Source organism: Triticum aestivum, chromosome 5B (genome assembly GCF_018294505.1).
Source record: "Triticum aestivum cultivar Chinese Spring chromosome 5B, IWGSC CS RefSeq v2.1, whole genome shotgun sequence".
Taxonomy (NCBI): domain Eukaryota; kingdom Viridiplantae; phylum Streptophyta; class Magnoliopsida; order Poales; family Poaceae; genus Triticum; species Triticum aestivum.
Genome location: NC_057807.1, coordinates 24,084,060 through 24,108,753, shown reverse-complemented (window position 1 = coordinate 24,108,753; position 24,694 = coordinate 24,084,060). Strand labels below are relative to the sequence as shown.

Below are 24,694 nucleotides of genomic sequence, written 5' to 3'. Positions count from 1 at the left end.
CGCCATCCCCCGAAATGGGAGAGAGCGCGCGCGCGTGGCGGGTGACGGGCTCGCCATCCATTGCCGCCATAGTTTAATGCGAGGGCGAGGTCGTGCGCGCGACGACGACGACGGAGCATCCTCCCCGGATCGCATAGGCCCTTTGACCCCACGAGCGCGCGGTGGTGTGAGATCATGGAGGTAAGGCTTGATCGATGGCGGGTTCGTAGATTGGTCGGTGTGTGAGCGATGCCGGCGTTGTGTTTGCTGTAATGCGTGGCTGACGGCGGTGCGTGCAGAAGGACAGCGTTGGTGGACAGGCGCGGAGGGCGACGGTGAGCGCGGCGGGAGGGAGGGAGATGGACTCGCCGCGGTTCCGGGCGATCCTGCGGGCGACGAGCGGGCGCCGGAAGCGGGCGCCGGACGTCAAGAGCTTCTCGCACGAGCTCAACCCGGGGGGCGCGGCGGGGCACCAGCACCACCTGGCCGCGCGGAACAGGCCGCGTGGCGAAGACGAGTTCATCGGCGCCGTCAAGAGCAAGTTCATCAGGCTCAAGGAGGAGGTGGACTGCGAGCTCGGCGTCTTCGCGGGGGACCTCGTTGGCCTCCTCGAGCGGGCCACGGCTGACGAGGAGGACCAACAGTACTGGCGCGTCACGCTCGAGGACCTGCTCGTCGTCACGCAGAAGTGCGCCGAGATGAGCCCTGAGGAGTTCTGGGTCAAGTGCGAGGGCATCGTCCAGGCCCTCGACGACCGCCGCCAGGAGCTCACCACAGCAGGTGGGGCGCTCAAGCAGGCGCACACGCGCATCCTCTTCATCCTCACCCGCTGCACGCGGCTCCTGCAGTTCCGCAAGGAGCTCAGCGGCTACTGCGGCGACGTCGACGGCAAGCACCAGCACGTGCTCGGCCTGCACCAGCTCAGCGACCTGGGGCTCTACCCATTGCACTCTGCCAACGGCGGCTCCACGGAGCTAGGCCGCAGGAGCACCTCCAGCTTGACCGAGCTTAAGGAGAGGCTCATCAGGAGGAGGATGCTGGAGCACAAGCACCTTACCCTGGACTTCGCGGGGCGGCACTTCCTGGGAGATGCCGGTGATTCTCCCGGCAGCGGCAGCAGTGGCAAGATATCGTCTTGGAAGAAGCTGCCGTCTCCTGCTCGCCATAAGAACGCGGAGGCAAAGGAGGACAAGATCACCCCAACAAAGAAGGCAATAACCAGGAACAAGGTCGACGTGGATGAGATTGTTGAGAGGATTGACGCAGCTAGCATTCATCCGGACGGCCTGGCTTCTCTTGGGGACTCAGCAGTCAAGATCGAGATTTCACCAGAGTACCCAGGGGCCCAACAAATAATCGTTGATGGAAAGCCAAGGATGATATGCAGGATCTGCGATTTTGAGATCCCGATGTCTTGTGCAGAAGGCCATTTCATAGCATGCACACTTGCTGATCGGTGTGATTCCAAGGGCTTGAGTATTGACAAGCGGCTACAAAGGGTTGCCGAGGTGCTTGAGAGGGTGCTTGCTTGCTTTGACGCAAAGAGCCCACATGATGCGGAATTTCATCATCCTGAGAACACAAGAGCTAGCACATCGAGTTTAACAGAAGAACCCGATGGATCCATGGATCATGATAACGATTTGTCTCATCTGTTGACAGTGCCATCATCAGAACTGTTTTCAGAAGTTAGTTGCGTCTCTTGTTTCAAACAATTAAAGTTCTTCTGACTTGATCGTAGTTGATGCTGACATCATGTCAATGAAATTGCCAGGGAGCACTGACACCTGCATCAGGAAACTTGTCGCAGTCACCATTATTGACACCAAGAACTAGCCACGAAGAATCACAGCTGACTAAACACAAGGCATTTGTCGAACTAGAGAGTTTTCAGCAGGTTTGTTAATCCTTCTTTACTCTTCGTTCAAGTTTTATTTGTTTGATTTTATTTAGAGGCTATAATAAACTAAGCTTCTTTGATGGCCCAAACTTCCAATATACTACCCTTTGGCAGGTCGAAAGTTTACTGACTATAGCTAGAGGCATTGAGAGCATAAAAAGTTCAGAGTACAACTCACTGGAGGACTTGAGCTCTTACCTTGAAGATCTGAATGCTGTTATTGACACGAGGAATGTGGATGCCCTTGTTGTGGAGACTTTTGGAAGAAGGATAGCCAAGTTACTACAGTAAGTATATTGACTGTTTTCAATGCATCTTTGTGCCACTTAATACTTCTGATTCATTTATCATTGTCATAACTGCACTTCTGTGACTCTAGTTGCACATACCTGAAATATTATCCTGACTCTCTTATTAACATTGTGAGCTCTCAGGGAGAAATTTATGCAATTATGCGGACAAATAGATGATATGAGCACCGAATCTTTAGGTCCAATAGATGAAGATGGTCCTCTGGAGAATAGTGTAAGCTCAAGAACAAGCCAGCTAAATGGGAAATTTAAGGACCGTACCTCAATTGAGGACTTCGAAATTATAAAGCCAATCAGCCGTGGTGCATTTGGGCGTGTATTTCTTGCAAAGAAAAGGGTAACAGGAGACCTTTTTGCCATCAAGGTAATGAGCAGAATGCCAGCCTCCATATGCTAATTCCTTCACAATGTGTTAGCTCCTTTATACTGAACATTGAAGAATTTATCTGGGCTTTGGTTTGTTCATTTCCCAGAAGGTTCCGTAAAAAAATATTCCAATCTCCTTATAGCATTTTTTATTTCTTTATTTCATTGTGTACTAGTAATGATGATATTAAATGGATGACTTGCTCAGGAGAATTAGAGAACTTTTCAAAATAAATAAAAGTTAAGAACCATACATGATTTGCATTGCTAGCTTTGCTTGCACAAAATGTGCATTGCTAGCTCCAATGGTGAGTTTTAATCATTAGTCCTAAATCTTGATGGTATCATCACGAACGCAGGTGCTGAAGAAAGCTGATATGATCCGCAAGAATGCAGTTGAAAGCATCTTGGCGGAGCGTGACATCTTAATATCAGCTCGTAACCCATTTGTGGTACGTAAGTTGAATGTTCAGCATGGTGTCATTCTGGACTTCACTTAACTTCCATCTGTAATGGACAGGTTCGATTTTTCTACTCCTTCACATGTAGGGAAAACCTTTATCTTGTTATGGAGTACTTGAATGGAGGAGATCTCTATTCCCTCTTGAGAGGCTTAGGTTGTTTGGATGAAGATATGGCAAGGACATATATAGCAGAACTGGTAAGTTACAATGCCCTGTCTCACAGTATTGGTGACCCCACCTCAGATTTTATTGTTATTTGAAATGATGAACAATAGAAATTTCATTCTACCTTTAGGTTCTTGCATTGGAGTATCTGCATTCTTTGAATGTGATTCACCGTGATTTGAAGCCCGACAACTTGTTAATCTCCCGTGATGGCCATATAAAGGTTAAGTCTCGGTACTTCTATCATTTATGTTCGTATAATACATGTTTCCCTTTGTGTTTTGAGATTTCTTTATGAAATGATCATTAAATTATCCAAGTAAACAAAGGCTCTACTTTGTAGTCTTAAGTTATGTTGTGCTGCAGAATGATTTGGACTTCCCCCCCTTTCCATGCAGTTGACTGACTTTGGGCTATCAAAGGTTGGTCTTATAAATAGCACCGATGATTTATCTGGTCCAGATGTCAGCAGTGCTCTAGTGGGTGACAATCAACCAACAGATGCAGAACAACGTGCACACAAACGACAGCAGAGGCAAAAGCAGACAGCTGTGGGCACTCCTGACTATTTGGCCCCGGAGATACTACTAGGGATGAGCCATGGTATGTATGCTTCTTATGTGGAACATGTTTTGACTTAAAAAGTGTTGAATTGATCACTTCTATTAACCTATGTGGAACACTGCAAATACCCTGGTTATCTATTTCTTCATGCAGGTCCAACTGCGGATTGGTGGTCGGTTGGTGTTATTCTCTTCGAGATTCTTGTAGGAATTCCTCCATTCAATGCTGAGCATCCACAGGTAGTATTATGTAGGCTTGATTTATTGATCCTAATAGCATACACTTCTTTTCTGTTGGAGCCACAAAACTTAGAACTGATAGCTAAGTAATGTTGTTGTTCAGAACAGTTATTAAACTACGGAATGGTGATTAATTAATTAATTTCCTGAAAGGAGGAAGACTGGTCGAAATGATTTGCTATTTATTTACTCTTGTGGACCAATGCTTACCTATATCTATTTTCGGTAAATGTAAAGTAAATAAACAATGTAAACGATCAGCAACAATATTGGTTGCTTACAGATAATATTCTGAATGGACCACCGTGCTATAATCTTTCTGAATGTTTTTTCAGCAGCTATATTAATGATATTGGTTGCTTGCAGATAATATTTGACAACATAATGAACCGGGAAATACCTTGGCCACAAGTACCACAGGAACTGAGCTCCGAAGCATATGACTTGATTGACAAGTGAGTCAAAAAATATTGTTTCTAATCTACAGTTATATGTGCTGAGTAGAATAGATCTCCAAGCTAAAATTGATTTCAACTCATTTTGTTTTCATGCTAGGTTGCTAATTGAGAACCCGGTACAAAGATTAGGTGCGACTGGTGCTGGAGAGGTACTCTTTTCCTTATTTCTCTTTTTTGAAATTTCGCATATTACGTAACCACGCTAACTGAAATATGCTATTAGAGCAGGTAAAGGCTCATCCGTTCTTTAAGGGCATCAATTGGGATATGATTGCTAGACAGCAGGTTAGGAGCTAAGCTAATGCAGAGTCCAAAATATCAGGCAACTAAAATACTGCCTCGAATTGAAGTCCCATAATCATGTTCTTTTTTGTAGGCCGTGTTTATTCCCTGTACAGACGATGAATATGATACAAGTTACTTTGCCTGCCGTCATGCGTGGGGTGCTGCTGATGAGCATGTCACTACAGCCCCCAATGAGTACGACGACAGAAGTGAGACTAGTAGCATGAGTTGTGGCAGCAGTCCACGTAGTTGCGACTACGGAGAAGATGTATAACAGATTAATCCCTCTTAACTTCCCGTTTTTATAAGAGTAATCCAAATTATTTTACAGCAGTCCCCTCACATTTTCAATTTCTACTATAATCATTATCAGGGAGATGAATGTGGTAGCATGGAAGAGTTCGGTCCTCCTCTGTCGGTGAAATATTCTTTCAGCAACTTCTCATTCAAGGTAACCAGCCCTATCCTTGCCACAATCTTTGAATCTTGTCCTTGGTGAGTTAACATCTTCCCCTCTATTGCAACCAGAACATTTCCCAGCTAGCATCGATGAATTATGATCTGATGACGAAGCATAACGAAGATCCTTTGCAATCTTCAAGATCCTGAGACCACCAGGACAGACCAATTCCCTCAGCAACATGACCAGCATCTCACCGGTAAGCTGACATCATCTTACTCTTGCTTGATCAGGTGTACAAAAAGTAAGATTGCATCCAGCAGCACAAACCTGATTCTACTGCCCCTGGTTTTGCTTGTCATGAAGGCAACGGAACTTCCTCGGCCACCGGTGGTAGCAGCTGAGTGATATGATAGCAAGTGTGTAACGATCGAAGACATGAACCTGCGCGGGTTTCCTCTAGAACTTTATGAGGATCGACCAGCCAAACAAGCACTTTAACCTGCATATGCGCCGCTGAAGAAGGGACGGCGGGTGTCAGATAAGTTAGGCAGTGTTTGCTCAGGGTTCGTGCCATTTTCCATAGGTATTGGTATCCAGTGTGAAGTGCCATCTCTTGCCGTTGCTGATTGTACAAAGAGGTTGTATGGAACATTTGAGATACTAGACAGGAACCATAGATCTCTCCCTGGGAGCCTACAGAATCCATCATGGCAAACCTAGCTGTTTGTGTTGTACAGTGTTTGGGTCAATAGTGAAACATGTTGCACAGGTTCGATCTGTGCACATTGATCACTTTTTTTTTCACGTGTGAAAATTATCCTCTTGGAGGCGTTGTCTTGGATGCACCGATAATGGTTGCATGTTTTCATGGCGTCGTGGGGTCAACATTGGCGTGGTCGGTCTGGGGCTGGTGGCGGGGTGGGACAGGTGTGGTCGTCATCTTCCTACCGGAGCGACCCAGATCCACTTATTATCGAACCTGTCTTCTTACTTTAATGTTGGCAGGGGTGACGGTCATAGTTTGGCGCCTTAGGACATCTCCCATGGTTGTATGCTTGGTAGACTGCCACATAGATTTTTTTAATATGTCATAAAAAAAAGAAGAGAGAGGGCAAGGTTGAAGTCATGAACCTACACCATTGACAAACTCCAATGTAAAATAAGAGAACGTCTTATTTATTATCTCACCTTTTATTGGACAAACTATATACAACCTGTTAGAATGGTTATACGATAAGTTGTTGGTTGATGACACGTCAAATTTTACAGACAAGCTAATACTCCATCCATTTACTTATACAGGACCACTATGAAATATATATTTTTCATCTATACAAGGCCACCAACAATAATAGATGCAAAAATCAATGATATCTCCTAGTACTAGCAATCTGTTTAATACTTGCATGTATGCAGTCATAATGACATTTAGCTACTTCCTCCACTTAATTATCTACTATTTTTACGCGTATTAATGATCCGACTAAACGAAAAAAAAGCTAGCTTGCAAAGCAGGCATTAAATTTTACCTTCGTAGCCTGTGGCGTACCCATCCAAGCACCACGTCTTGGGCCAACCTCAGCGCTCAGTACTCAACATGCAAAACAACGTTATTCCATCTACAGTCAACAAAGAAACTAGCTGCCACGCCCCGCGCCAAGGCCCCGGCTGCCCGGCGTCTGGCTGTGACACTATTGGTAGCTCTGAGTTTGTGACCGTGTATATAATAGAGGGAGTAATAAACAAACTATTGAAGATGCCCTTAGGTGGCAAGTCGGGGTCATCCGCTCGTGGATGCGACTGGTGTGCTATATTTGGTCTGCTTTGTTGGTGTGGCCCGTTTTAGCAGTGCTATGAATCTAGTTTAGCCATGAACTTCCTCCCTGTTAAACACAAGGTTTTGGGAAACTGCACGACACCCGTTAAGGGTGTGGCTATCTCATATATATAAGGGGTACACCAAGGTGTACGATACAACGGCACAGATGATGAGGGCGAGCAGAATCCACAAATCCTGGTGGCTGACGCATGTAAACCTCCTCATCCAGAACTCCATGCAAAAAAGCATTCTGAACGTCCAGCTGGCGAAGAAACCAGCCTCGAGTAACAGCCAAGGATAACAGAAGTCGGATAGTCGTTGGTTTGATCACCGGACTATATGTATCCTCATAGTCAAGACCATACCGTTGTTTGAACCCTTTCGCCACTAACCGTGCCTTATAGCGTTCAATAGAACCATCAGCATGCCTTTTAATTTTGAAGACCCACTTGGAGTCAATGACATTAACACCAGAGACCGGAGGAACAAGTTGCCATGTACCATTTGTCAATAACGCTTGAAACTCTTGTTCCATAGCCTGTCGCCAATGAGGGATCCCAAGGGCAGCCTGAAAATGACGCGGTTCAGCCGAAGGATCTTCCTTGAGATGAGCAACACATGCTGCAAGCCACGCCACCGTCCCATCTTTCCGTTGCTTGGGACAGAAAATGCCAGACCTGCTGCGCGTGTTTGGCCTCTGAGCAGCAGCAGCCGGTCGTGACGGAACCAGAGAGACCGGCGAGGCATCAGGCGACGAAGGCAGTGACGAGGCAGGGCCAGACGACGGTATGGAGGCGGGCGACACCATCCCAGGCGATCCCGGCCCAGGCGAGGCTGGTCCAGGGGAGACCAGCCCAGGCGACTCCTCCCCAGGGGAGGCCGGCTGCTCCACGCCATCCATGGCCGGCCCATTTGAGGCCAGCCCAGGAGAGTCGGGGGCGACACCTTGAGGCCCAGGCGAGTCCAGCCTGGGAAGAGCTGGTGCGGCAGCCGACTCCGGTCGCGCGGGTGAGGCCGGGGCTGCCGACCCCGGTCGCGCGGGAGGCATGCATGGCGCATGCATGGCACCAGGCACCAAGCCAGGTGCACCCGACGGCTCCTCCTGTTCATCCAGTAACTCAAGACGAGCTCCACGACCTGTACCTGCAGCATGATTAGGCAACAACGCAGGAGAGTATGCAACATCAACAAATTGAGCAGGCAGGGGAGAAGTGGTAGATGAAGATGGAACCGGAGGTGCAGGAGTTATGGAGAAAGACGAGAACGGGAATACATTCTCATCAAACACAACATCACGCGAGATGTAGACACGATTAGACGGAATGTGGAGACACTTGTATCCTTTATGAAGAGAGCTATACCCAAGAAAAACACAAAGTTTGGATCGAAACTCAAGCTTGCGCTTATTATATGGACGAAGATGAGGCCAGCAAGCACAACCAAAAACTTTGAGAAAGGTATAATCTGGAGACTCATTAAGCAGCAGTTCAAGCGGTGTTTTCATTCCAAGGAGTCGTGTGGGAAGCCTATTTATGAGAAAACATGCAGTGGAAAATGCATCACTCCAAAACCTAAAGGGTACCGATGCATGGGCAAGTAAAGTGAGACCAGTTTCAACAATGTGACGATGCTTACGTTCAGCCGTGCCATTCTGCTGATGTGTATGAGGACAAGACACGCGATGTGAAATTCCAAGCTTATTAAAAAAGGAATTGAGGTTGTGATACTCACCCCCCCAATCGGTCTGGACATGGATAATCTTATGTTTGAGAAGACGCTCAACGTGAGCTTGAAATTGGAGAAACACATCAAACACATCAGATTTACGCTTGATAAGGTAAAGCCATGTGAATCGACTATAAGCATCAATAAAACTGACATAATAATTATGACCACTCACAGAAGTTTGGGCATGCCCCCATACATCAGAAAAAATAAGCTCAAGTGGAGTTTTAACGACACGACTCGAATCTGAAAACGAAAGCTGATGACTCTTGCCTTGCTGACAGGCATCACAGACTGTGGCAGCATTTTTATTGGACACAATGGGAAGATTATGGCGATGTAGAATACTACGAACTATGGGAGTTGCAGGATGACCAAGCCGTGCATGCCAATGAGTGGGCGAAACACGGACACCGCTGAACGCTCGAGGAGCAGATGGTAGATCAAGTGCATAAAGTCCATCACGCAGGCGACCTCTAAGCAGAACGTCCCTCGTGGCCCGATCCTTGATAAAAAAATGAAAAGGATGAAACTCAGTGAAAACATTGTTATCACGAGTAAGTTGAGGAACAGACAATAAGCTACGAGTAGCGGAAGGAACTCTAAGAACATTACGGAGATGAAGAGATTTTTGTGTGCAAGTTAAGAGAGAGGCCTGACCAACATGTGATATGTGCATACCTGCTCCATTGGCGGTGTGAATCTGATCATGTCCACGGTACGGTTCCTGCATGGAGAGTTTGCCCATCTCGCCTGTCAAATGATTCGTAGCGCCTGTATCCATGTACCAAGTTGGGTCGATGGGATATGATGGAGTGTGGCCTGCTTGGCGAGCAGGCTCATGAGTGGCCAAGGCAGCCTGCTTCTCGTTGCCTTTGCCATTGTTGCCGATGCCGAGGAAGTCCTGCTTGAAGCGGCGATGACAGCGGGAGGCGATGTGATCTAGAATATTGCACAGCTGACAGGGGAGCTGAACACCACAAGAGGGGCAGCAGGCACACCGACCACCCCCGGTCGTAGGCATGGCAGCGGCGGCAGGCGGCCGCTGAGTCTGTGGAGTCGAAGGCACTGACTTGCCGTCGGTGGGTGATTTGAAGGGCTTCCCTTTGCCACGCGTGGCAGCATTGGCAGCAAGAAAACTCGGGTTAGCACGACGGGACTTGATGCGCTGTTCCGTGGCTAGGAGGCGGGCGTAGAGCTCACGAGGTTCAAGCGGAGTGTCACGACCATTGATATTTTCAGCAAGGTTATCATAGTCGTCATCCAGTCCGTTCATGACGAAGGTGGTGAAGTCCTCCTTACGAAGCGGCTGGCCAATGGAGGCCAAGGTATCGGCGAGATGCGTCATCTTGCCAAAGTAGTCGGTGATGCTGAGGTCAAGGAGCTTGGTCTCCCCCAGCTCCGTACGAATAGTGTGAGCGCGCGCATGCTGCTGAGATGCGAAGCTCGTGTGAAGAGCAGACCACGCCTCCTGAGACGTGGCAGCGAAGAGAACCAAGGAGGACACCCCCTCGGTGAGCGACGACTGGATCGCGGAGAGGATGGCCTGATCCTGAGCAACCCATGCATAATACGCCGGATGATGCGGTGGAGGACATGGCAGGGAACCGTCAACATAGCCCTCCAGATAGCGACTGCGGAGAAGCGGCAGCACCTGTGCACGCCAGGACAGATAGTTATCTGTCGTAAGCTTCACCGGGATGAGATGCGCGAAGTAGAACGGTGCAACGGCCGTGGCATGATCAGCCACGGGAGGCGACGTGTAGTAGGCCAGGTGGGATGATCCAGCAGATGCACCAAGGCCCGGCGTCGAGGACGGTGCAGAAGCTCCAGGGTGCGACACGGCCATCGGTGGTGGATAATATCCACCATAGGGCAGCGGCGGAGAAGGGGCCCCGTAGGGCACAGCCGGCGCCCGGGTCGACCCGCTGTTGGCGGCGCCGTAGGGCTGCGGGGCAGCAGCGATGTAGGGCGCTGTGGCCGCAGCAGCCGGGTACGGCGATCCGTAGGAGGCGACGGCGTTGGTCGCAGTAGCCGCAGAAGGGGCCCCGTAGGGCCCTGCAGTCGAAGGAGAAGGAGCCCCGTAGAGCCCAGCGTGCGGTGGAGGAGGGGCCCCGTAGGGCACCGATCCCCTCCAGGGAGCCGCCGGGTCGGGGTACGAAGTGCCCCAGGCCCGCGATGGCGCGATCGGGGAAGGGGGCGGCGGCGGATCGGACGCAGCCACCACCATCGAAGCCTGGCCGGAGTAGACCGAGGCGAGGGGGCGCGAAGAGAGGAACGGCGACGCAGGCACCGTGGCAGGAGCCGGCGCGACGGCGGCGGATGTGGATGCGGTCGCGGCGGCGGCAGCGGAATTCATTGGACCGGTTAGGGTTGATACCATGTTAAACACAAGGTTTTGGGAAACTGCACGACACCCGTTAAGGGTGTGGCTATCTCATATATATATAAGGGGTACACTAAGGTGTACGATACAATATACAAGACATATACAGAAGCTATATGTAAATACAGTCTAACACTCCCTTTCAAAACATTTGTCCTAAATTAGATTGGCTTAGATTTAACCAACTTTACAGAAAAATGTGTTAAGATATACACGTAGTACAAACATATATTTCGTAAACAATCTCATGAGACTAATTAGATGTTTCAGATGTTAATATATTGTTCTATATACTTTGTCAAACTTAAACAAGTTCTATATACTTTGCCCACCTTCAATCCACCATACACTTTCTCGTCAATGGCATAACCATTGGAGCTTCCCCTCATCTTCAATTTTGTGATGAGAAGGAGGACGAGAAGCTAGATCCACTTGCCCATTTGTGGGCCAAGTATGATCTAGCCAAAAAGTAGTTGCGGCAGGAGGAACTGGAAAGGGACCATCCCATTTGGGAAGATGCGCCCGACCCCATTTCCATCATCGACGAGTGGCCATGCTGGGACATGGTCACTGAGGCGCATTTCCGGGCCCTGCCAGGAATCCAGCCGCTATTAGCTAATTAGTTTGTAGTTTAGCTAAGTATTATTAGTTGTTCTCGCAATGTAAGTCCCACCGCGGTCAATTTTCCGTTCGAAAATATTAGGAATGAAAGCGAACTAAAGTCTGAATCAAATGTGTTATGATTTTTTATTATTTTGGGAACAACCGTTCTAGTCAATGACAGATGGGCCATACATGTACGAAAAATATAAAAGTTGCCATTTTTGACAAATGTGAGTTTACGCACAACCGCCACGGTCTCCAAATTCACATCGAGCTCAGTTCATACTGCCCATATCAAGGTTTTCGGTACCGAGCAAAAAAGTAGGTTACCGAGCTGTATCCGCAAATCCCAGCACCCCATGACATAGTTTAAAAAACGGAATCGGTGATCGAACCAACATGCTATCGGTTCAGGTTCTTACCGGTCGGACCGCTAGTTCACCGAGTCGATTGTTGTTTTTAAGCAATATAATAATGACTTTTTTTTATCAATAAACACACCAATCAATGTGTAATCGAGAGTGATCATCAGGCATCCTGGTACCCCTGCTCGGCCGCTGTTGGACTGGACTATGGAACGGAGAGAGGCAACCGGAGGGAGGCCTGGTTGATTTGACTAGAGTACAGGGAGACCGGAGTTGGAAGGGCCAGTCCGACCAGGCGGCGGCGTCCCCACTCCCCAGCTGTCAACAGAGATGGCGCATGACGGTAGGACGCGAGAGTAGCACCACGTGTTGGTGGCTTGGTGCTGCCACGCGGAGCGGCAAGGGAGAGGCAGTGTCGCCGCACCACGACGCCCGACAAGGGTGGCGCCAGAGGGGACGGCTGCACCCGACATTGTTTGTTTGTGGACAAAATTGAGATAAATGCTCCTAATTCAGCCCAAATTAACCCTGCCAAAAGTGGGGTTTTGTTCCTTTTCCGATTCTACCCCCAGCTTGTTCACACAAAAACAAGTCAATCGAGGGGCTTTTCAGGAAACGACATCGAACTGTCCGGTTTTCTGTGAATCGCCCGTTTAACTAGTTTTTAGAAAAAACTGGTTGTTTTTTTCTGATTCAATTGCTCAAACAGTCTGATGCGCTTAAAAAACCATCGTGATCACCGTTTCTGATTTCTTCCGGTCCGACCAACGGTCCGGTCCGGTTTTTAAAACTATGCCCCATGAGAAATCGCCTTACCAAGCAAAAAATCCCAAAATTTGAAATTTAAATAAATCTGATTGGTCTTTTGATGAATTCTACCCAGATTCAAATTTCATTCAAAAAAAAATCATCTGGTAACCGCCGATGTGTTTCGGTTACCGCGGTAACCAAAAAACTCGATGCCCCATGAGAATTTTTTTCATCCAAGATGGAAAACCTTGTCCCATATGATGACTCTGCTGAAGATTCGCAGTTATCTCAGGATGATGGAGTCCCCAAGCATCCTCCATTCTCAAACACTCCTACTCTACTACGTGCACCTCATTCTCTCGCTGCTGGTTCTCCACGTGTGCCGACTAACTAATTGATGGAGCACGTCTCAAACACACCCACACGCGCGACCAGATGCTTTAAAAGTTAAACAACTCAATTATTATAACCCATACGGTAATAAGTAGTAATTAACTCGAATAATGTAAATGTTTAGGGAAAATGCAGCTTTATTTAGTAGTACTGTCTTCTCTTATAGGAGTAGCTGCTGATTTATTCACTGAAGCTGATTGCAAAAAGGCCGAGTAGCTAGGCCTTTTTACGCAGCGCCGGCCATCTTCAATTTTGTGATGAGAAGGAGGACGAGATGCTAGATCCGCTCGCCCCATTATGGGCCAAGTACGATCTGGCCAAAAAGTAGTTGCGGCAGGAGGAACTGGAAAGGGACCGTCCCATTTGGGAAGATGCGCCCGACCCCACTTCCATCCTCGACGAGTGGCCGGGATGGGACACCGCCGTTGAGGCGCATTTCGGGGCCCTGCCAGGAATCCAGCCGCTATTAGCTAATTAGTTTGTAGTTTAGCTAAGTATTATTAGTTGTTCTAGCAATGTAAGTCCTACGACGGAATCAAATGTGTTATGATTTTTTTTGGGGGAACAACCGTGCTAGTCAATGACAAATGGGCCATACATGTACGGAAAATATGAAAGTTACCATTTTTGACAAATGTGAGTTTATGCATAGCCGCCACGGTCTCCAAATTCACATCGAGCTCACTTCATACTGCCCATATCAAGGTTTTGGGCACCGAGCAAAAAAGTAGGTTACCGAGCTGTAACCGCAAACCCAAGCACCCCATGGCATAGTTTAAAAGACGGAACCGGTGATTGAACCGACATGCTATCGGTTCAGGTTCTTATCAGTCAGACAGCTAGTTCACCGGGTCTATTTTGTTTTGTAAGCAATATAATAATGCCTTTTTATCAATAAACACGCCAATCAATTATAAAAAATGTGTAATCAAGAGTGATCATCAGGCATCTTGCCCCCTGCTCGGCCGCTCTTGGACTGGACGACTATGGAACGGAGAGAGGCAACCAGAGGGAGGCCTGGTCAATTTGACTAGAGTGAAGGGAGATCGGAGATGGAAGGGCCAGCCCGACCAGGCGGCGGCGTCCCCACTCCCCAGCTGTGAACAGAGATGGCATAGGACAGTAGGACGCGAGAGTGGCACCACGGGCTGGTGGCCTGGTGCTGCCACGCGGAGCGGCAAGGGAGAGGCAGCGTTGCCGCACCACGACGCTCGACAAGGGTGGCGCCAGATGGGACGGGTGTACCCGATATTGTTTGTTTGTGGACAAAATTGAGATAAATGCTCCCAATTCGGCCGAAACCCTACCAAAAGTGGGGTTTTCTTCCTTTTTCGATTCTACCCCAGCTTGTTTATACAAAAACAAGTCAATCGAGGGGCTTTTCAGGAAACGGCATCGAACTGTCAGATTTTCTGTGAACCACCCTGTTCACTGGTTTTTAGAAAAACCGGTCGGTTCGACCGGTTTTTTCCGGTTCGATTGGTCGAACAGTACACTGTGCTTAAAAAACCATCGGGATTGTTGGTTTTGGTTTTTTCCGGTCCGCTTTTTAAAACTATGCCCCACGAGAAATCGCCTTACCGAGCAAAAAATCTCAAAATTTTAAATTTAAATAAATCTGATTGATCGATGAATTCTACCCGGATTCAAATTTCATTCAAAAATTTCATCGGGTAACCGTCCCATATGTTTCAGTTACCGCGGTAACCAAAAAACTCGATGCCCCACGAGAAATTTTTTCAACCAAGATCGAAAACCTTGTCCCATATGACGACTCTGCTGAAGATTCGCTAACAGTTATCTCAGGATGATGGAGTCTCCAAGCATCCTCCATTTCTAAAAATAAAGGATGGAGTCCCCAAGCATCCTCCATTCTCAAACACTCCTACTCTATTACGTGCACCTCATTCTCTCGCTGCTGGTTCTCCACGTGCGCGGACTAACTAATTGATGGAGCACGTCTCAAACACGCGCAACCAGATAGATGCTTCAAAAATTAAACAACTCAATTATTATAACCCAAGGATGGTAATAGCAATGTTTAGGGAAAACGCAGCTTTATTTAGTAGTACTGCCTTCTCTTATAGGAGTAGCTGCTGATTTATTCACTGAAGCTGATTGCAAAAAGGCCGAGTAGCTAGGCCTTACGCAGCGCCGGCCGAATGGGGCCATTGGCCGCGGCCCTCCGTCGACGGCGGTACTCTCGGAGGGCCGACAAGGGATCCGCCACCATCACCTCGTCCGCGAACCGCACCTTCTTCTTCTTCTTCGCCGTCCTCCTCTGCCGCCGTTGCTCTGCTGGCATCAGTTGTGTTGCACCCAGGGGTCAAGGACAGTCAGCAATCTTACACATGCTCGTACTAATGCTGCTAACTAGCGACAGAAGAACACGCATAGCTCACCGGTGATGCCCGTCTGGAGGTCGGCGACGAGGCGGCGGTGGAGGTGGTACGATGCCAGGATGATGCCGGTCGACACCACGGCGACCGCGGCTAGCATCCCAAGGCTGCCGCCCATGTTGCTCCGGTCCGCCATGGATGCAAGCTGCTAGCTAGCTAGCTCGTGCTCGGTGCTGCCTGCCTCTGTTTTACCCGGGTCTGGGTGGATGTGGAACGAAGTGGGGGGAGAGACAGCAGAGGCAGCTCTGTTTAACATGTCGAACGGGAGACGAGGGAGGAGAAGACGACGCGCGACGGCGGCGGGTGAGGCACGAGACAGGCGCGCGTGCGTGCCGTCTCCTACTATCACATGAAAAGCACGGCTGCACCTGGTGTGCGGACGGACACAACCCGCTTGCGGCGACGCGGCTTCGAGAAAAAGCCCAACGCCTTCGGAAAGGTGTTCTTTGGTGTTCTGCTCCCGCTTTTTTCTTTTCTTTTGAAGATATGCTCTAATACTGGTTTATTTGCTTGCACGGCTGATATACTGGCCGTGCCGTGAGATTTCACTCCATCTTACATTCATTCAAACGAATTTTACCAGAGCTTTGTGGTCCAGAATCTCCGAGAAATTTTCGCATAATAAAGTTTAAATTTATGGATTTTTCTTTTACTATTAATGTAACGCAGTCGAGCAACTTTTATTCTTTTTTTTAAAAAAAAATTCAATCTCAACTTTATTTGGTCATAAAAGGCAGGGATTTCTGCCGAAAGAAATTGCAAGATACATTCTAGGGGATCATGCACCAAGACCATACTACGATTATTTGCTACACCCTCCTTTGCTAGTACATCCGCAGCTCCATTCGCCGTCCTCCGAACCCAAGACACCCTCCACTCCCGTTGTGCTAGCAGGTTTTTCACCTCCTTAATCATTGGTCCCAACGTGGAGAGATCAGCTTCTGTACTTTGCAACTTGCGTACCACATCTTGGCAGTCCATCTCAATGTGCAACTTTGCAAAGTTGAAGTCTCCCGCCAGTTAGACCGCTCTTTTGCAGGCCTCAAGCTCCACCAATGCTGGATCACCACCATTAGGGTAACTCTGGCACGCCGCAGCAATGAAGGCTCCGTCTGCATTCCTGAAAACCACGCCCCGCCCCCTTCCCTCCTCCTTTGGCAGTTGCTCCATCAATATTCGCCTTGATCCAACCATGATCTGGAGCGCTCCATTTCTGAACCGGGGTAGGTCGAGGGGTCTTGCTCTCCCTGCCATGCACCTGCTGCCACTCCTCCATGAGCCTCTTGACCATCTTAACCATGTCACCCGCCTCCTCAATCCTCGTCCCTTCGCGCGTGTTGTTCCTTGCCATCCACAGCGCATAAAGTCCCTGCACCATTATAGCTCGGGCATCATCCGACGCATCAGCAAACCAAGACATGAGCCATTGAGATAGCGCACTCTGAGAACGCACTGACTCCGGCGGGATCGCCGCCGGTGCTCCCAATTCCGAGTACACCAAGGTCCAGAAATTTGCAGAGTGGGAATAGCGCCAAAATCTGTGTAAGTTTGTCTCCTCCCTACCACACACAACACAGAACACTCCGGGCTTGATCTTGCGCCTATGCACCTCCGAGCCCACCGCGAGTCCATTACAGATCAGGCGCCAAGTGTGAATCTTCACTCTGCCCGGCGCCACCGTGTCCCACAGATTCATCCAAGCTTTGTGGTTCGCGACCGATGATGACGACCCCGGGCTCCCGGTTTTTGCCCTTTTCTGCGCCATACCGAGATGGTAGGCTGATCTAACCGTGAACACTCCATCCTTCGTATAGTTCCATGCGAGGTAGTCCTCCAGTATCGCCCCCCCCCCCCACTGTGATTTGCATGATATCGCATGCTTCGCCAGGGGGAAACATATTCTGCACCTTCACCGTATCCCACCCCGAGCCTGTTTCATTTAGCAGGTCACCAACTCTAGTTATGCCCGAGACAAACACCTGGCCCAGTGGCTTCAGGCTGCCCTTATGAGGGATCCAGTTATCATGATGAATCCGGACTCTGGATCCATCTCCAATGCGCCAAATGAGCCCCTCCAAAAGTAGTTCACGGCCGTGAATGATGCTTCTGAACGTGAAGGATCCCCCATTAGGACACGTGGCATTAAGTATGGAGCTATCTGGTCAGTACCTCGCTTTGAGCACTCTTGCACACAAAGAGTTTGGCACCTGCAGCAACCTCCAAGCTTGCATTGAAGCAAAGCTTGGTTAAAAACTTCTGGGTCCCTGAATCCAAGTCCCCCTTCTTTCTTCCTCGTGCACATTTTATCCCATGCAATCCAGTGTACTCTTTTCTTACCGTTCGCCTCACCCCACCAGAAATTTGAAGAGATAGATGACAGATTCCCGCACATTTTTTTGGTGAGTTGAAAACAGCTCATGGTGAGAGTTGGGGTTGACTGTAGCCCTGATTTGATCAAAATCTCCCTGGCCATCTTGGATAGACCCTGTCCCTTCCAACCTGAGACTTTCCCCTTAGCACTCTCCTTGACATATTTAAATGTTCCGTCGTTAGATTTCCCTACCACCGTTGGTAGGCCCAAATATCGCTCGCTGAGAGCCTCCGAAGAGATGCCCAAAGTATGCTTGAGAGCCTCCTTTTCCTCCTCCGCACACCCATTTCCAAAAAATATGGCCGATTTCTCCAGATTTACTTTTTTTCTGGAAGCCCCCTCATAATCCTACAAGATAGCACGTAGGCAAAGGAAGTTACCATGAGACCCTTCCAAGAATACAATACTATCGTCAGCAAATAGCAAATGAGTGACCGTGGGCCTGTGCTCCCAAACGAGACACCCTTTATCCTCTTCTCCTCTTGGGAATGCTTCAACAAGGCTGAGAATCCCTCCACACAAAAGAGAAATAGATATGGTGACAATGGGTCCCCCTGCCTTAGTCCTCTAGATGGGAGAAATCGGTGTGAAAGGCCACCATTTAGCTTAACCGAGAAACTTGTCGTCTTGACACACCTCATGATCATCTCTCTCCAGTGAGCAGAGAAGCCATAATGTGTCATCGCCTTGTCCAAAAAGGTCCACTCCACCCTGTCGTAGGTCTTCATCATATCAAGCTTAATCGCACAAAGTGGTTTCCTCCTCTTCCTCTTTCTAATTGCATGAACACACTCGTAAGCCATCAACACGTTATCCGCTATTAATGTCCCCGGGACGAACGCACTTTGCTCCTTTGCTATTAGCATCGGCAACACCTCCTTTAGCCTGCTTGCCAAAGTTTTTGACGCAATCTTATATAGTACATTGCACAGACTAATCGGTCGGAACTGAGTAAGTATCTCCGGTGAGGCCACCTTGGGAATCATCACAATCACTGTATCGTTAAAACCATCTGGTGTTGTCCTCCCTGCCAAGAAGTCCCGTATGGCTGCACACACCTCCTCTTTTACCAATGACCAGTGTCATTGGTAAAACATCGCTGGGAAACCGTCTGGTCCCGGGGCCTTCGTTGGTCCCATCTGAAAAAGTGCTTTCTCGATCTCCACATCAGTAAACGGTGCTGACAGTCTATCATTCATATCGTCCGTTACGGTCGTCTCAATATGTTGCAATATCTTGTCTACATCCTGCGACCCCTCTGATGTGAATAGCATCTCATAAAAATTTGCTGCCATCGCTCGCATGCCCTCATCATCAGTACATTTAGTTCCATCCTCCCTTCGTAAAGCCTTGACTATATTTTTCCTCTTCCGATGCGAAGCTCTGTTCCGAAAATACTGAGTATTTTGATCACCGTACTGTAACCAATCCACTCTTGATCTCTGCTTGTAGTAGGTCTCCTCTCTCTCGTACAGCTCATGCAATTGATCTTCTATATCTTTTATCGCCTACCTATACCCAGTCCGTAGAGCCCGTTCCTTCGCGTCTTTCAATTGCCATTTTAAATGCCCAATCTGCTTTTTTATAGACCCGAACACCTCTCTGCTCCAGTTTTGCATCGCCTTGGCCATCAAGGCAAGCTTCTTGCATGCCGCCCCCACGCCCGGCTGCATGTGATTGGCCGCATGGGCCTGTTCCCATGCATTGGCTACCATGGCCTCGTAGTCCGCGTGCCTAGCTCACGCAGCCTCATACATGAACGGCCTCTGCGCCCGCGCTGATTGGTCGACCAGTGTCGACGCAACCCTCACCAATAACGCCTGATGGTCAGACTCCTCCATTAAGATATGTTGACTGCATAAATGAAGCCGTACACGTGGCCTGATCCAGTCTGACTTGGATGTTCTCCGTCGCATGTCTCTTATTATCCCAAGTGAACGGGTACCATGAAAACCCCATGTCCGCAAGCCCACAGTCCGCCAAACAATCTCGAAATTTGTCCATCTGTCTAATGCATCTGGGCTTGCCCCCAATCTGTTCTTTTTGCACCATTGCTTCATTGTAGGCTCCGACACAGATCCATGGCAAATTATCCTGGGTCCTCAAGTACCTCATCACTTCCCACGTTTTCGCCCTCTTTTCCACACACGGCTCCCCATAGATTCCAGTGAATCTATAGGTTTTCCCGTCCACCTCCAGTTGAGCATCTATGTAATACTGACACCACGGCCTCACTGTTGACATAGTCCCGCCACCACAGAGCGAGCCCTCCACTCTTGCCCACACAATTCACCGCCACTCCTTGACTGAACCCTAATCTCCACTTTAGCCTCTCCATTGCTTTTGCTGATTTTTTTGTCTCTGATAAGAACACCACCGCTGGGTTGTAGGACCGTATCAGGTCTCGAAGCTCGCCAACTGTCGAGTCCAACCCCAATCCTCGACAGTTCCAGGCAAATAGACTCATTGTGACCGGCGGCCCTGCCTCGCAGGGTCCGCCGATGTATAATTGCGCTCTTCGATATGATCAAACACTGATGACGTCTTCTGCCTTGTTTCACGAACAAAAGTATCATTCCCCACCTGCCTCTCCCCATCACCCTTAGCAACCCAGTGCTGTTTAGGTCTCCTCTTCCTCTCTCCCTTAGCCTCATACCTAGGACTATCCGGGGTGCGCTGTTCTGGCCTGTAGTCTTGATACGGTCACTGCAGGTATTCTTGTCGTTCCTCCATTACTGTCAAGTAAAACATCTTCCAACCGAGAGACTCGCTATGAAAACAAGATACAAAAGTATGTGGTTCCTGCTCTACGTTATAAGAAGATCATGTGTGCTACAGAACAGAGGGGGGTCTTAGGTGTGAAGCCTGTTCTATATGCTACTGAAAGGAGATGGTCATATGCTCTATCGATTGAACGCAACAACATCGCTACAAATAATTCTTTTGTTTGTTCGGTTGCTCCTCAGATCGTGCCTCGGGAGGAAGTGAAGCCCACGTTCAGAACACCCTGTGATGACTTCTATCTAGGCCAGCAGAGTGAAAGTTTGAAGGCTGCACCATCAAGTTAATTTTAGTGTCAGCCTAGAAATCATACATGCAAGTATACGTTCGTGTGTCCCTTTTATCTGCTTTCCACAGTTTGTTCAGATTTGATAGTTTTCTTTTTATTTGCTACGTACAATTTGTAACAGACGAGGAGTCCTCATCGTTTCCTAGTTCAGGTTGGGCCTGGCCCAAGTATTAGGCACCACCTATATAAGCAAGGGGTGCACCACTTTGTAAGGGGAGGTTTTAGTTTTGAAGGAAATACTCAGAAAACGCATCTGATGGATGCGCCACATCTGTGCTCTTGCGTCCCTTATTAGGGTTGATATTGCATCGTGTTTCGGCGGCGTCAATCGTCAAGACACAAGCTCCGTTTGGTTTCTAGCAATTCTGCAAGGGTCAATCCACTTTGCATTCTTTTTCCCTCTAGTTCTACTAGCTCCCGGTCTCCATCTGTCTAATTACTCCGTCGCCGTCGCCGCCGCTAATCGCCGTTAGCTTAATCCCTCCATCTATCCTAGTACTACTACACCACATCTGTACTTCTGATTCATCCACTATATTTCATCTAGCTACTACATACACCTGCAAGCATATCCAATCATATATTGTTTACGTTCTTTGCTGCCAACCCCATTGCTACATGTCTGTGCGTGCGGTGAAAGATCGGGGCACCAAAAAAAAATCGTCTCAACGCTATTTGATGCATATCAGCTGGTACCAGAGAGCGCCAGGTTTATCGCTGCGCGCGATCAACCGCAAGCAAGCGTGACGAGGATGAGATGAGGGAGGATGACGGGCCGCCGCAATATGGTCCTGATCTGGACCCAGGTGTCTGTGCTATGTTCAAGGCTACATACCAGCACTTCGACAACCGCATGAAGGCCCTCGACGAGACGGTGACCGACGGGTTCCAGGCTATGCAAGCAGCCCTCCTTCGCCTAGAGGCAAGGGCAGCCGGCGCGGCTGCTCCAGCGAGGGAACAACATGCCCTGCAGCAGCGAGCGCCTCGACATGTTCGTGACGCGGACGTTGCCAACGACGACAATGATGCTGAGTCCGAGGATGGTTCTGATGCTCACGGCGACTTGCCTCGTCGACCACGACAGGATGCTCGTCCCCGTGATGATGGACCAAGGCGGCGCCGCGATGAGGACGAGGATGGAGGTATTGGTAGAATAGAGTTACTATACCTTCGTTCACAGGCAAGGCCGGTCCCGAGGAGTATCTTGAGTGGGAGATGCGTGTGGAGCAGATTTTTGATAATCACCGTTACTCCGAGGAGCGGAAGATTCGTTTTGCTTCTCTTGAATTTTCAGGTTATGCATTAATTTGGTGGGATCAGCTCAACCGCAATGACGCACGACCAGAATCGTGGCGTGAGATGAAGCGGACAATGCGTGCTCGCTTTGTGCCAGCTTATTTTCAGAAGAAGCAACACACAAAGCTTCGACGTCTTGTTCAAGGAGCCATGACGGTGGATGAGTATTACCAACGGATGCAAGTTCTGATGATCAGAACTAATGTGCATGAGTCTGATGATGCAACAATGACACGCTTCTTTGAGGGGCTGAATGAGGATATACGTGACCGTGTTGATTTGATGCAGTATAATGATATGCAAGAGCTTCTTCATCAAGCGGAGCGTGCCGAACAGTGGGTCAAAGCCAAGCAAGTTTCCAAAGGCCGCACTAATTTCAGCATGGGGCGACGTTCCTATTCGCATGACGATGATAATGTCAAGCCAGCTTCCTCCTATAGGTCAGCTGCTACCGATCATAAGGAGATGAGCAAAGAATCTATGGCCGCGAGCAAAGTGGCTTCAAGGGCTGATTCAAGTGCGCAGTCTGCTATGCGTACTTGTGAGATTGTTTGTTACACATGTGGAGGTAGGGGACACAAACACATTGATTGTCCGAACAAGAAGAGAGTGCTCCTTGTTAATGATGGATATGTTTCCTAAGACAAAATTGACTCAGAGTCTGATGAGCCCAAGGAAGGGGAAAGTGAATCTAATCCTATCATGTGCTATCCTTTAGATTATGATGATCTGCCATGCATCATGGTGCAGCGAGCTAAAGAGGATCAAATTCCAAGTTCGGGACAGCGGTGGAAAATTTTTCAGTCACAATGCAAGATCAAAAACAAGTGTTGCAAGTTGATTATTGATGGAGGGAGCTACACCAACATCATAAGCAAGCGTGTGGTGGATGCTTTAGGACTCAAGGCATGGCCACATCCGCAACCACATTGCATTGAGTGGTTGTACAACTCCGGACGTTTGAAGGAAATACTCAGAAAACACATCTAATGGATGCGCCACATCTGTGCTCTTGCATCCCTTATTAGGGTTGATATTGCATCGTGACGCGTAAAGTTCAATATTGGCACATATTACGATGAGGTGATTTGCGATGTTGTGCCAATGGACGTGTGCCAGTTGCTATTGGGTCGTCCGTGGCAATATGATCGCAATGCTATACATAAGGGGAGGTCGAACACTTACGTGTTTCGAGATGTTGGCATCAAATGAGTGTTGCAGCCCATGGGTAACAATGCTATCAAGATTAATCATGTGTTTGTACACAAGGAGCTTTTGAAGAGTGCCCCGAAACCGAGGACGGTTTCACTTAAAGGGGGAGAGGATGATACGGTCACTGCAGGTATTCTTGTCGTTCCTCCATTACTGTCAAGTAAAACATCTTCCAACCGAGAGACTCGCTATGAAAACAAGATACAAAAGTATGTGGTTCCTGCTCTACGTCATAAGAAGATCATGTGTGCTACAGAACAGAGGGTGGTCTTAGGTGTGAAGCCTGTTCTATATGCTACTGAAAGGAGATGGTCATATGCTCTACCAATTGAACGCAACAATATCGCTAAAAATAATTCTTTTGTTTGTTCGGTTGCTCCTCAGATCGTGCCTCGGGAGGAAGTGAAGCCCACGTTCAGAACACCATGTGATGACTTCTATCTAGGCCAGCAGAGTGAAAGTTTGAAGGCTGCACCATCAAGTTAATTTTAGTGTCACCCTAGAAATGATACATGCAAGTATACGTACGTGTGTCCTTTTTATTTGCTTTCCGCAGTTTGTTCAAATTTGATAGTTTTCTTTTTATTTGCTACGTACAATTTGTAACAGACGAGGAGTCCTCATCGTTTCCTAGTTCAGGTCGGGCCTGGCCCAAGTATTAGGCACCACCTATATAAAGCAAGGGGTGCACCGCTTTGTAAGGGAGGTCCTATTGGACGCCTTCTGCGCCGGTTAAGGTTCCTGGCGCCCGTGCGCATCGCCTAGCGGGCCGGCCCAACAACCTCGCCAAAAAGCGAACGTGGTAGAAAAACAATTGCGGGATGTGGGATTTGAACCAAGGCGCCTAGGTACATAGGCGAAAAAACAGTGAAGTAACCACTGCACCAGGACTGCCTACACGTCCATAATCCAAAAAACCAACTTATTTAATACTTCTTCTAGTACAACATGAACATAAATTATGTACCATAAAAATCATTTCGGAAAAGGAAAACATAAAAAAGAAAAAGAAAATCATAGATTTGTAATAAAAGTTCAATTTTAAGAAACGTTGGAATTCAAAAAAGTTCATCAAATTTAAAGAAAAACACGAATTAGAAGAAAAAGTTAATCAATTCTGAAAAAAGTTCATCAAATTTGAAAAAATAGTTCATCAATTCTAAATATAGTT

At 48.3% G+C, this 24,694-nt stretch overlaps 1 protein-coding gene and 1 long non-coding RNA gene across 4 annotated transcripts; one reads left to right on the top strand and one right to left on the bottom strand.

Annotated features, from left to right (window-relative positions):
• The first annotated feature begins 15 nt into the window (after positions 1-15).
• LOC123110193 (probable serine/threonine protein kinase IRE) lies at positions 16-5,974 on the top strand. 2 transcript variants are annotated; one of them, XM_044530665.1, is made up of 17 exons: positions 16-180; positions 279-1,667; positions 1,754-1,876; positions 1,994-2,166; positions 2,314-2,554; positions 2,916-3,008; positions 3,077-3,217; positions 3,316-3,408; positions 3,584-3,788; positions 3,903-3,988; positions 4,355-4,443; positions 4,544-4,595; positions 4,675-4,731; positions 4,823-4,999; positions 5,105-5,182; positions 5,260-5,390; positions 5,498-5,974. In XM_044530665.1, the coding sequence occupies exons 1-16, from the start codon at positions 175-177 to the stop codon at positions 5,338-5,340; spliced, it is 3,084 nt and encodes a 1,027-aa protein (XP_044386600.1). In that variant the 5' UTR covers positions 16-174; the 3' UTR covers positions 5,341-5,390; positions 5,498-5,974. The 2 variants fall into 2 exon arrangements, with proteins under 2 accessions (XP_044386600.1, XP_044386601.1); XM_044530666.1 differs by lacking the exons at positions 5,105-5,182; positions 5,260-5,390; positions 5,498-5,974 and having other exon boundaries at positions 4,670-4,731; positions 4,823-4,991.
• Positions 5,975-15,160: 9,186 nt separating this feature from the next.
• LOC123115509 (uncharacterized) lies at positions 15,161-15,837 on the bottom strand. 2 transcript variants are annotated; one of them, XR_006456640.1, is made up of 2 exons: positions 15,578-15,837; positions 15,161-15,470 (listed from the first exon to the last, which is right to left on the bottom strand). It is a non-coding gene; the product is annotated as an uncharacterized lncRNA (long non-coding RNA). The 2 variants fall into 2 exon arrangements; XR_006456639.1 differs by having other exon boundaries at positions 15,161-15,473; positions 15,578-15,835.
• Positions 15,838-24,694: the final 8,857 nt, after the last annotated feature.

Coding starts and splice junctions, on each gene's coding strand:
- LOC123110193 (XM_044530665.1), top strand. Junction 3,989..4,354: donor TCAATGCTGAGCATCCACAG/GTAGTATTATGT, acceptor GGTTGCTTGCAG/ATAATATTTGACAACATAAT. Junction 5,000..5,104: donor GTTGCGACTACGGAGAAGAT/GTATAACAGATT, acceptor AATCATTATCAG/GGAGATGAATGTGGTAGCAT.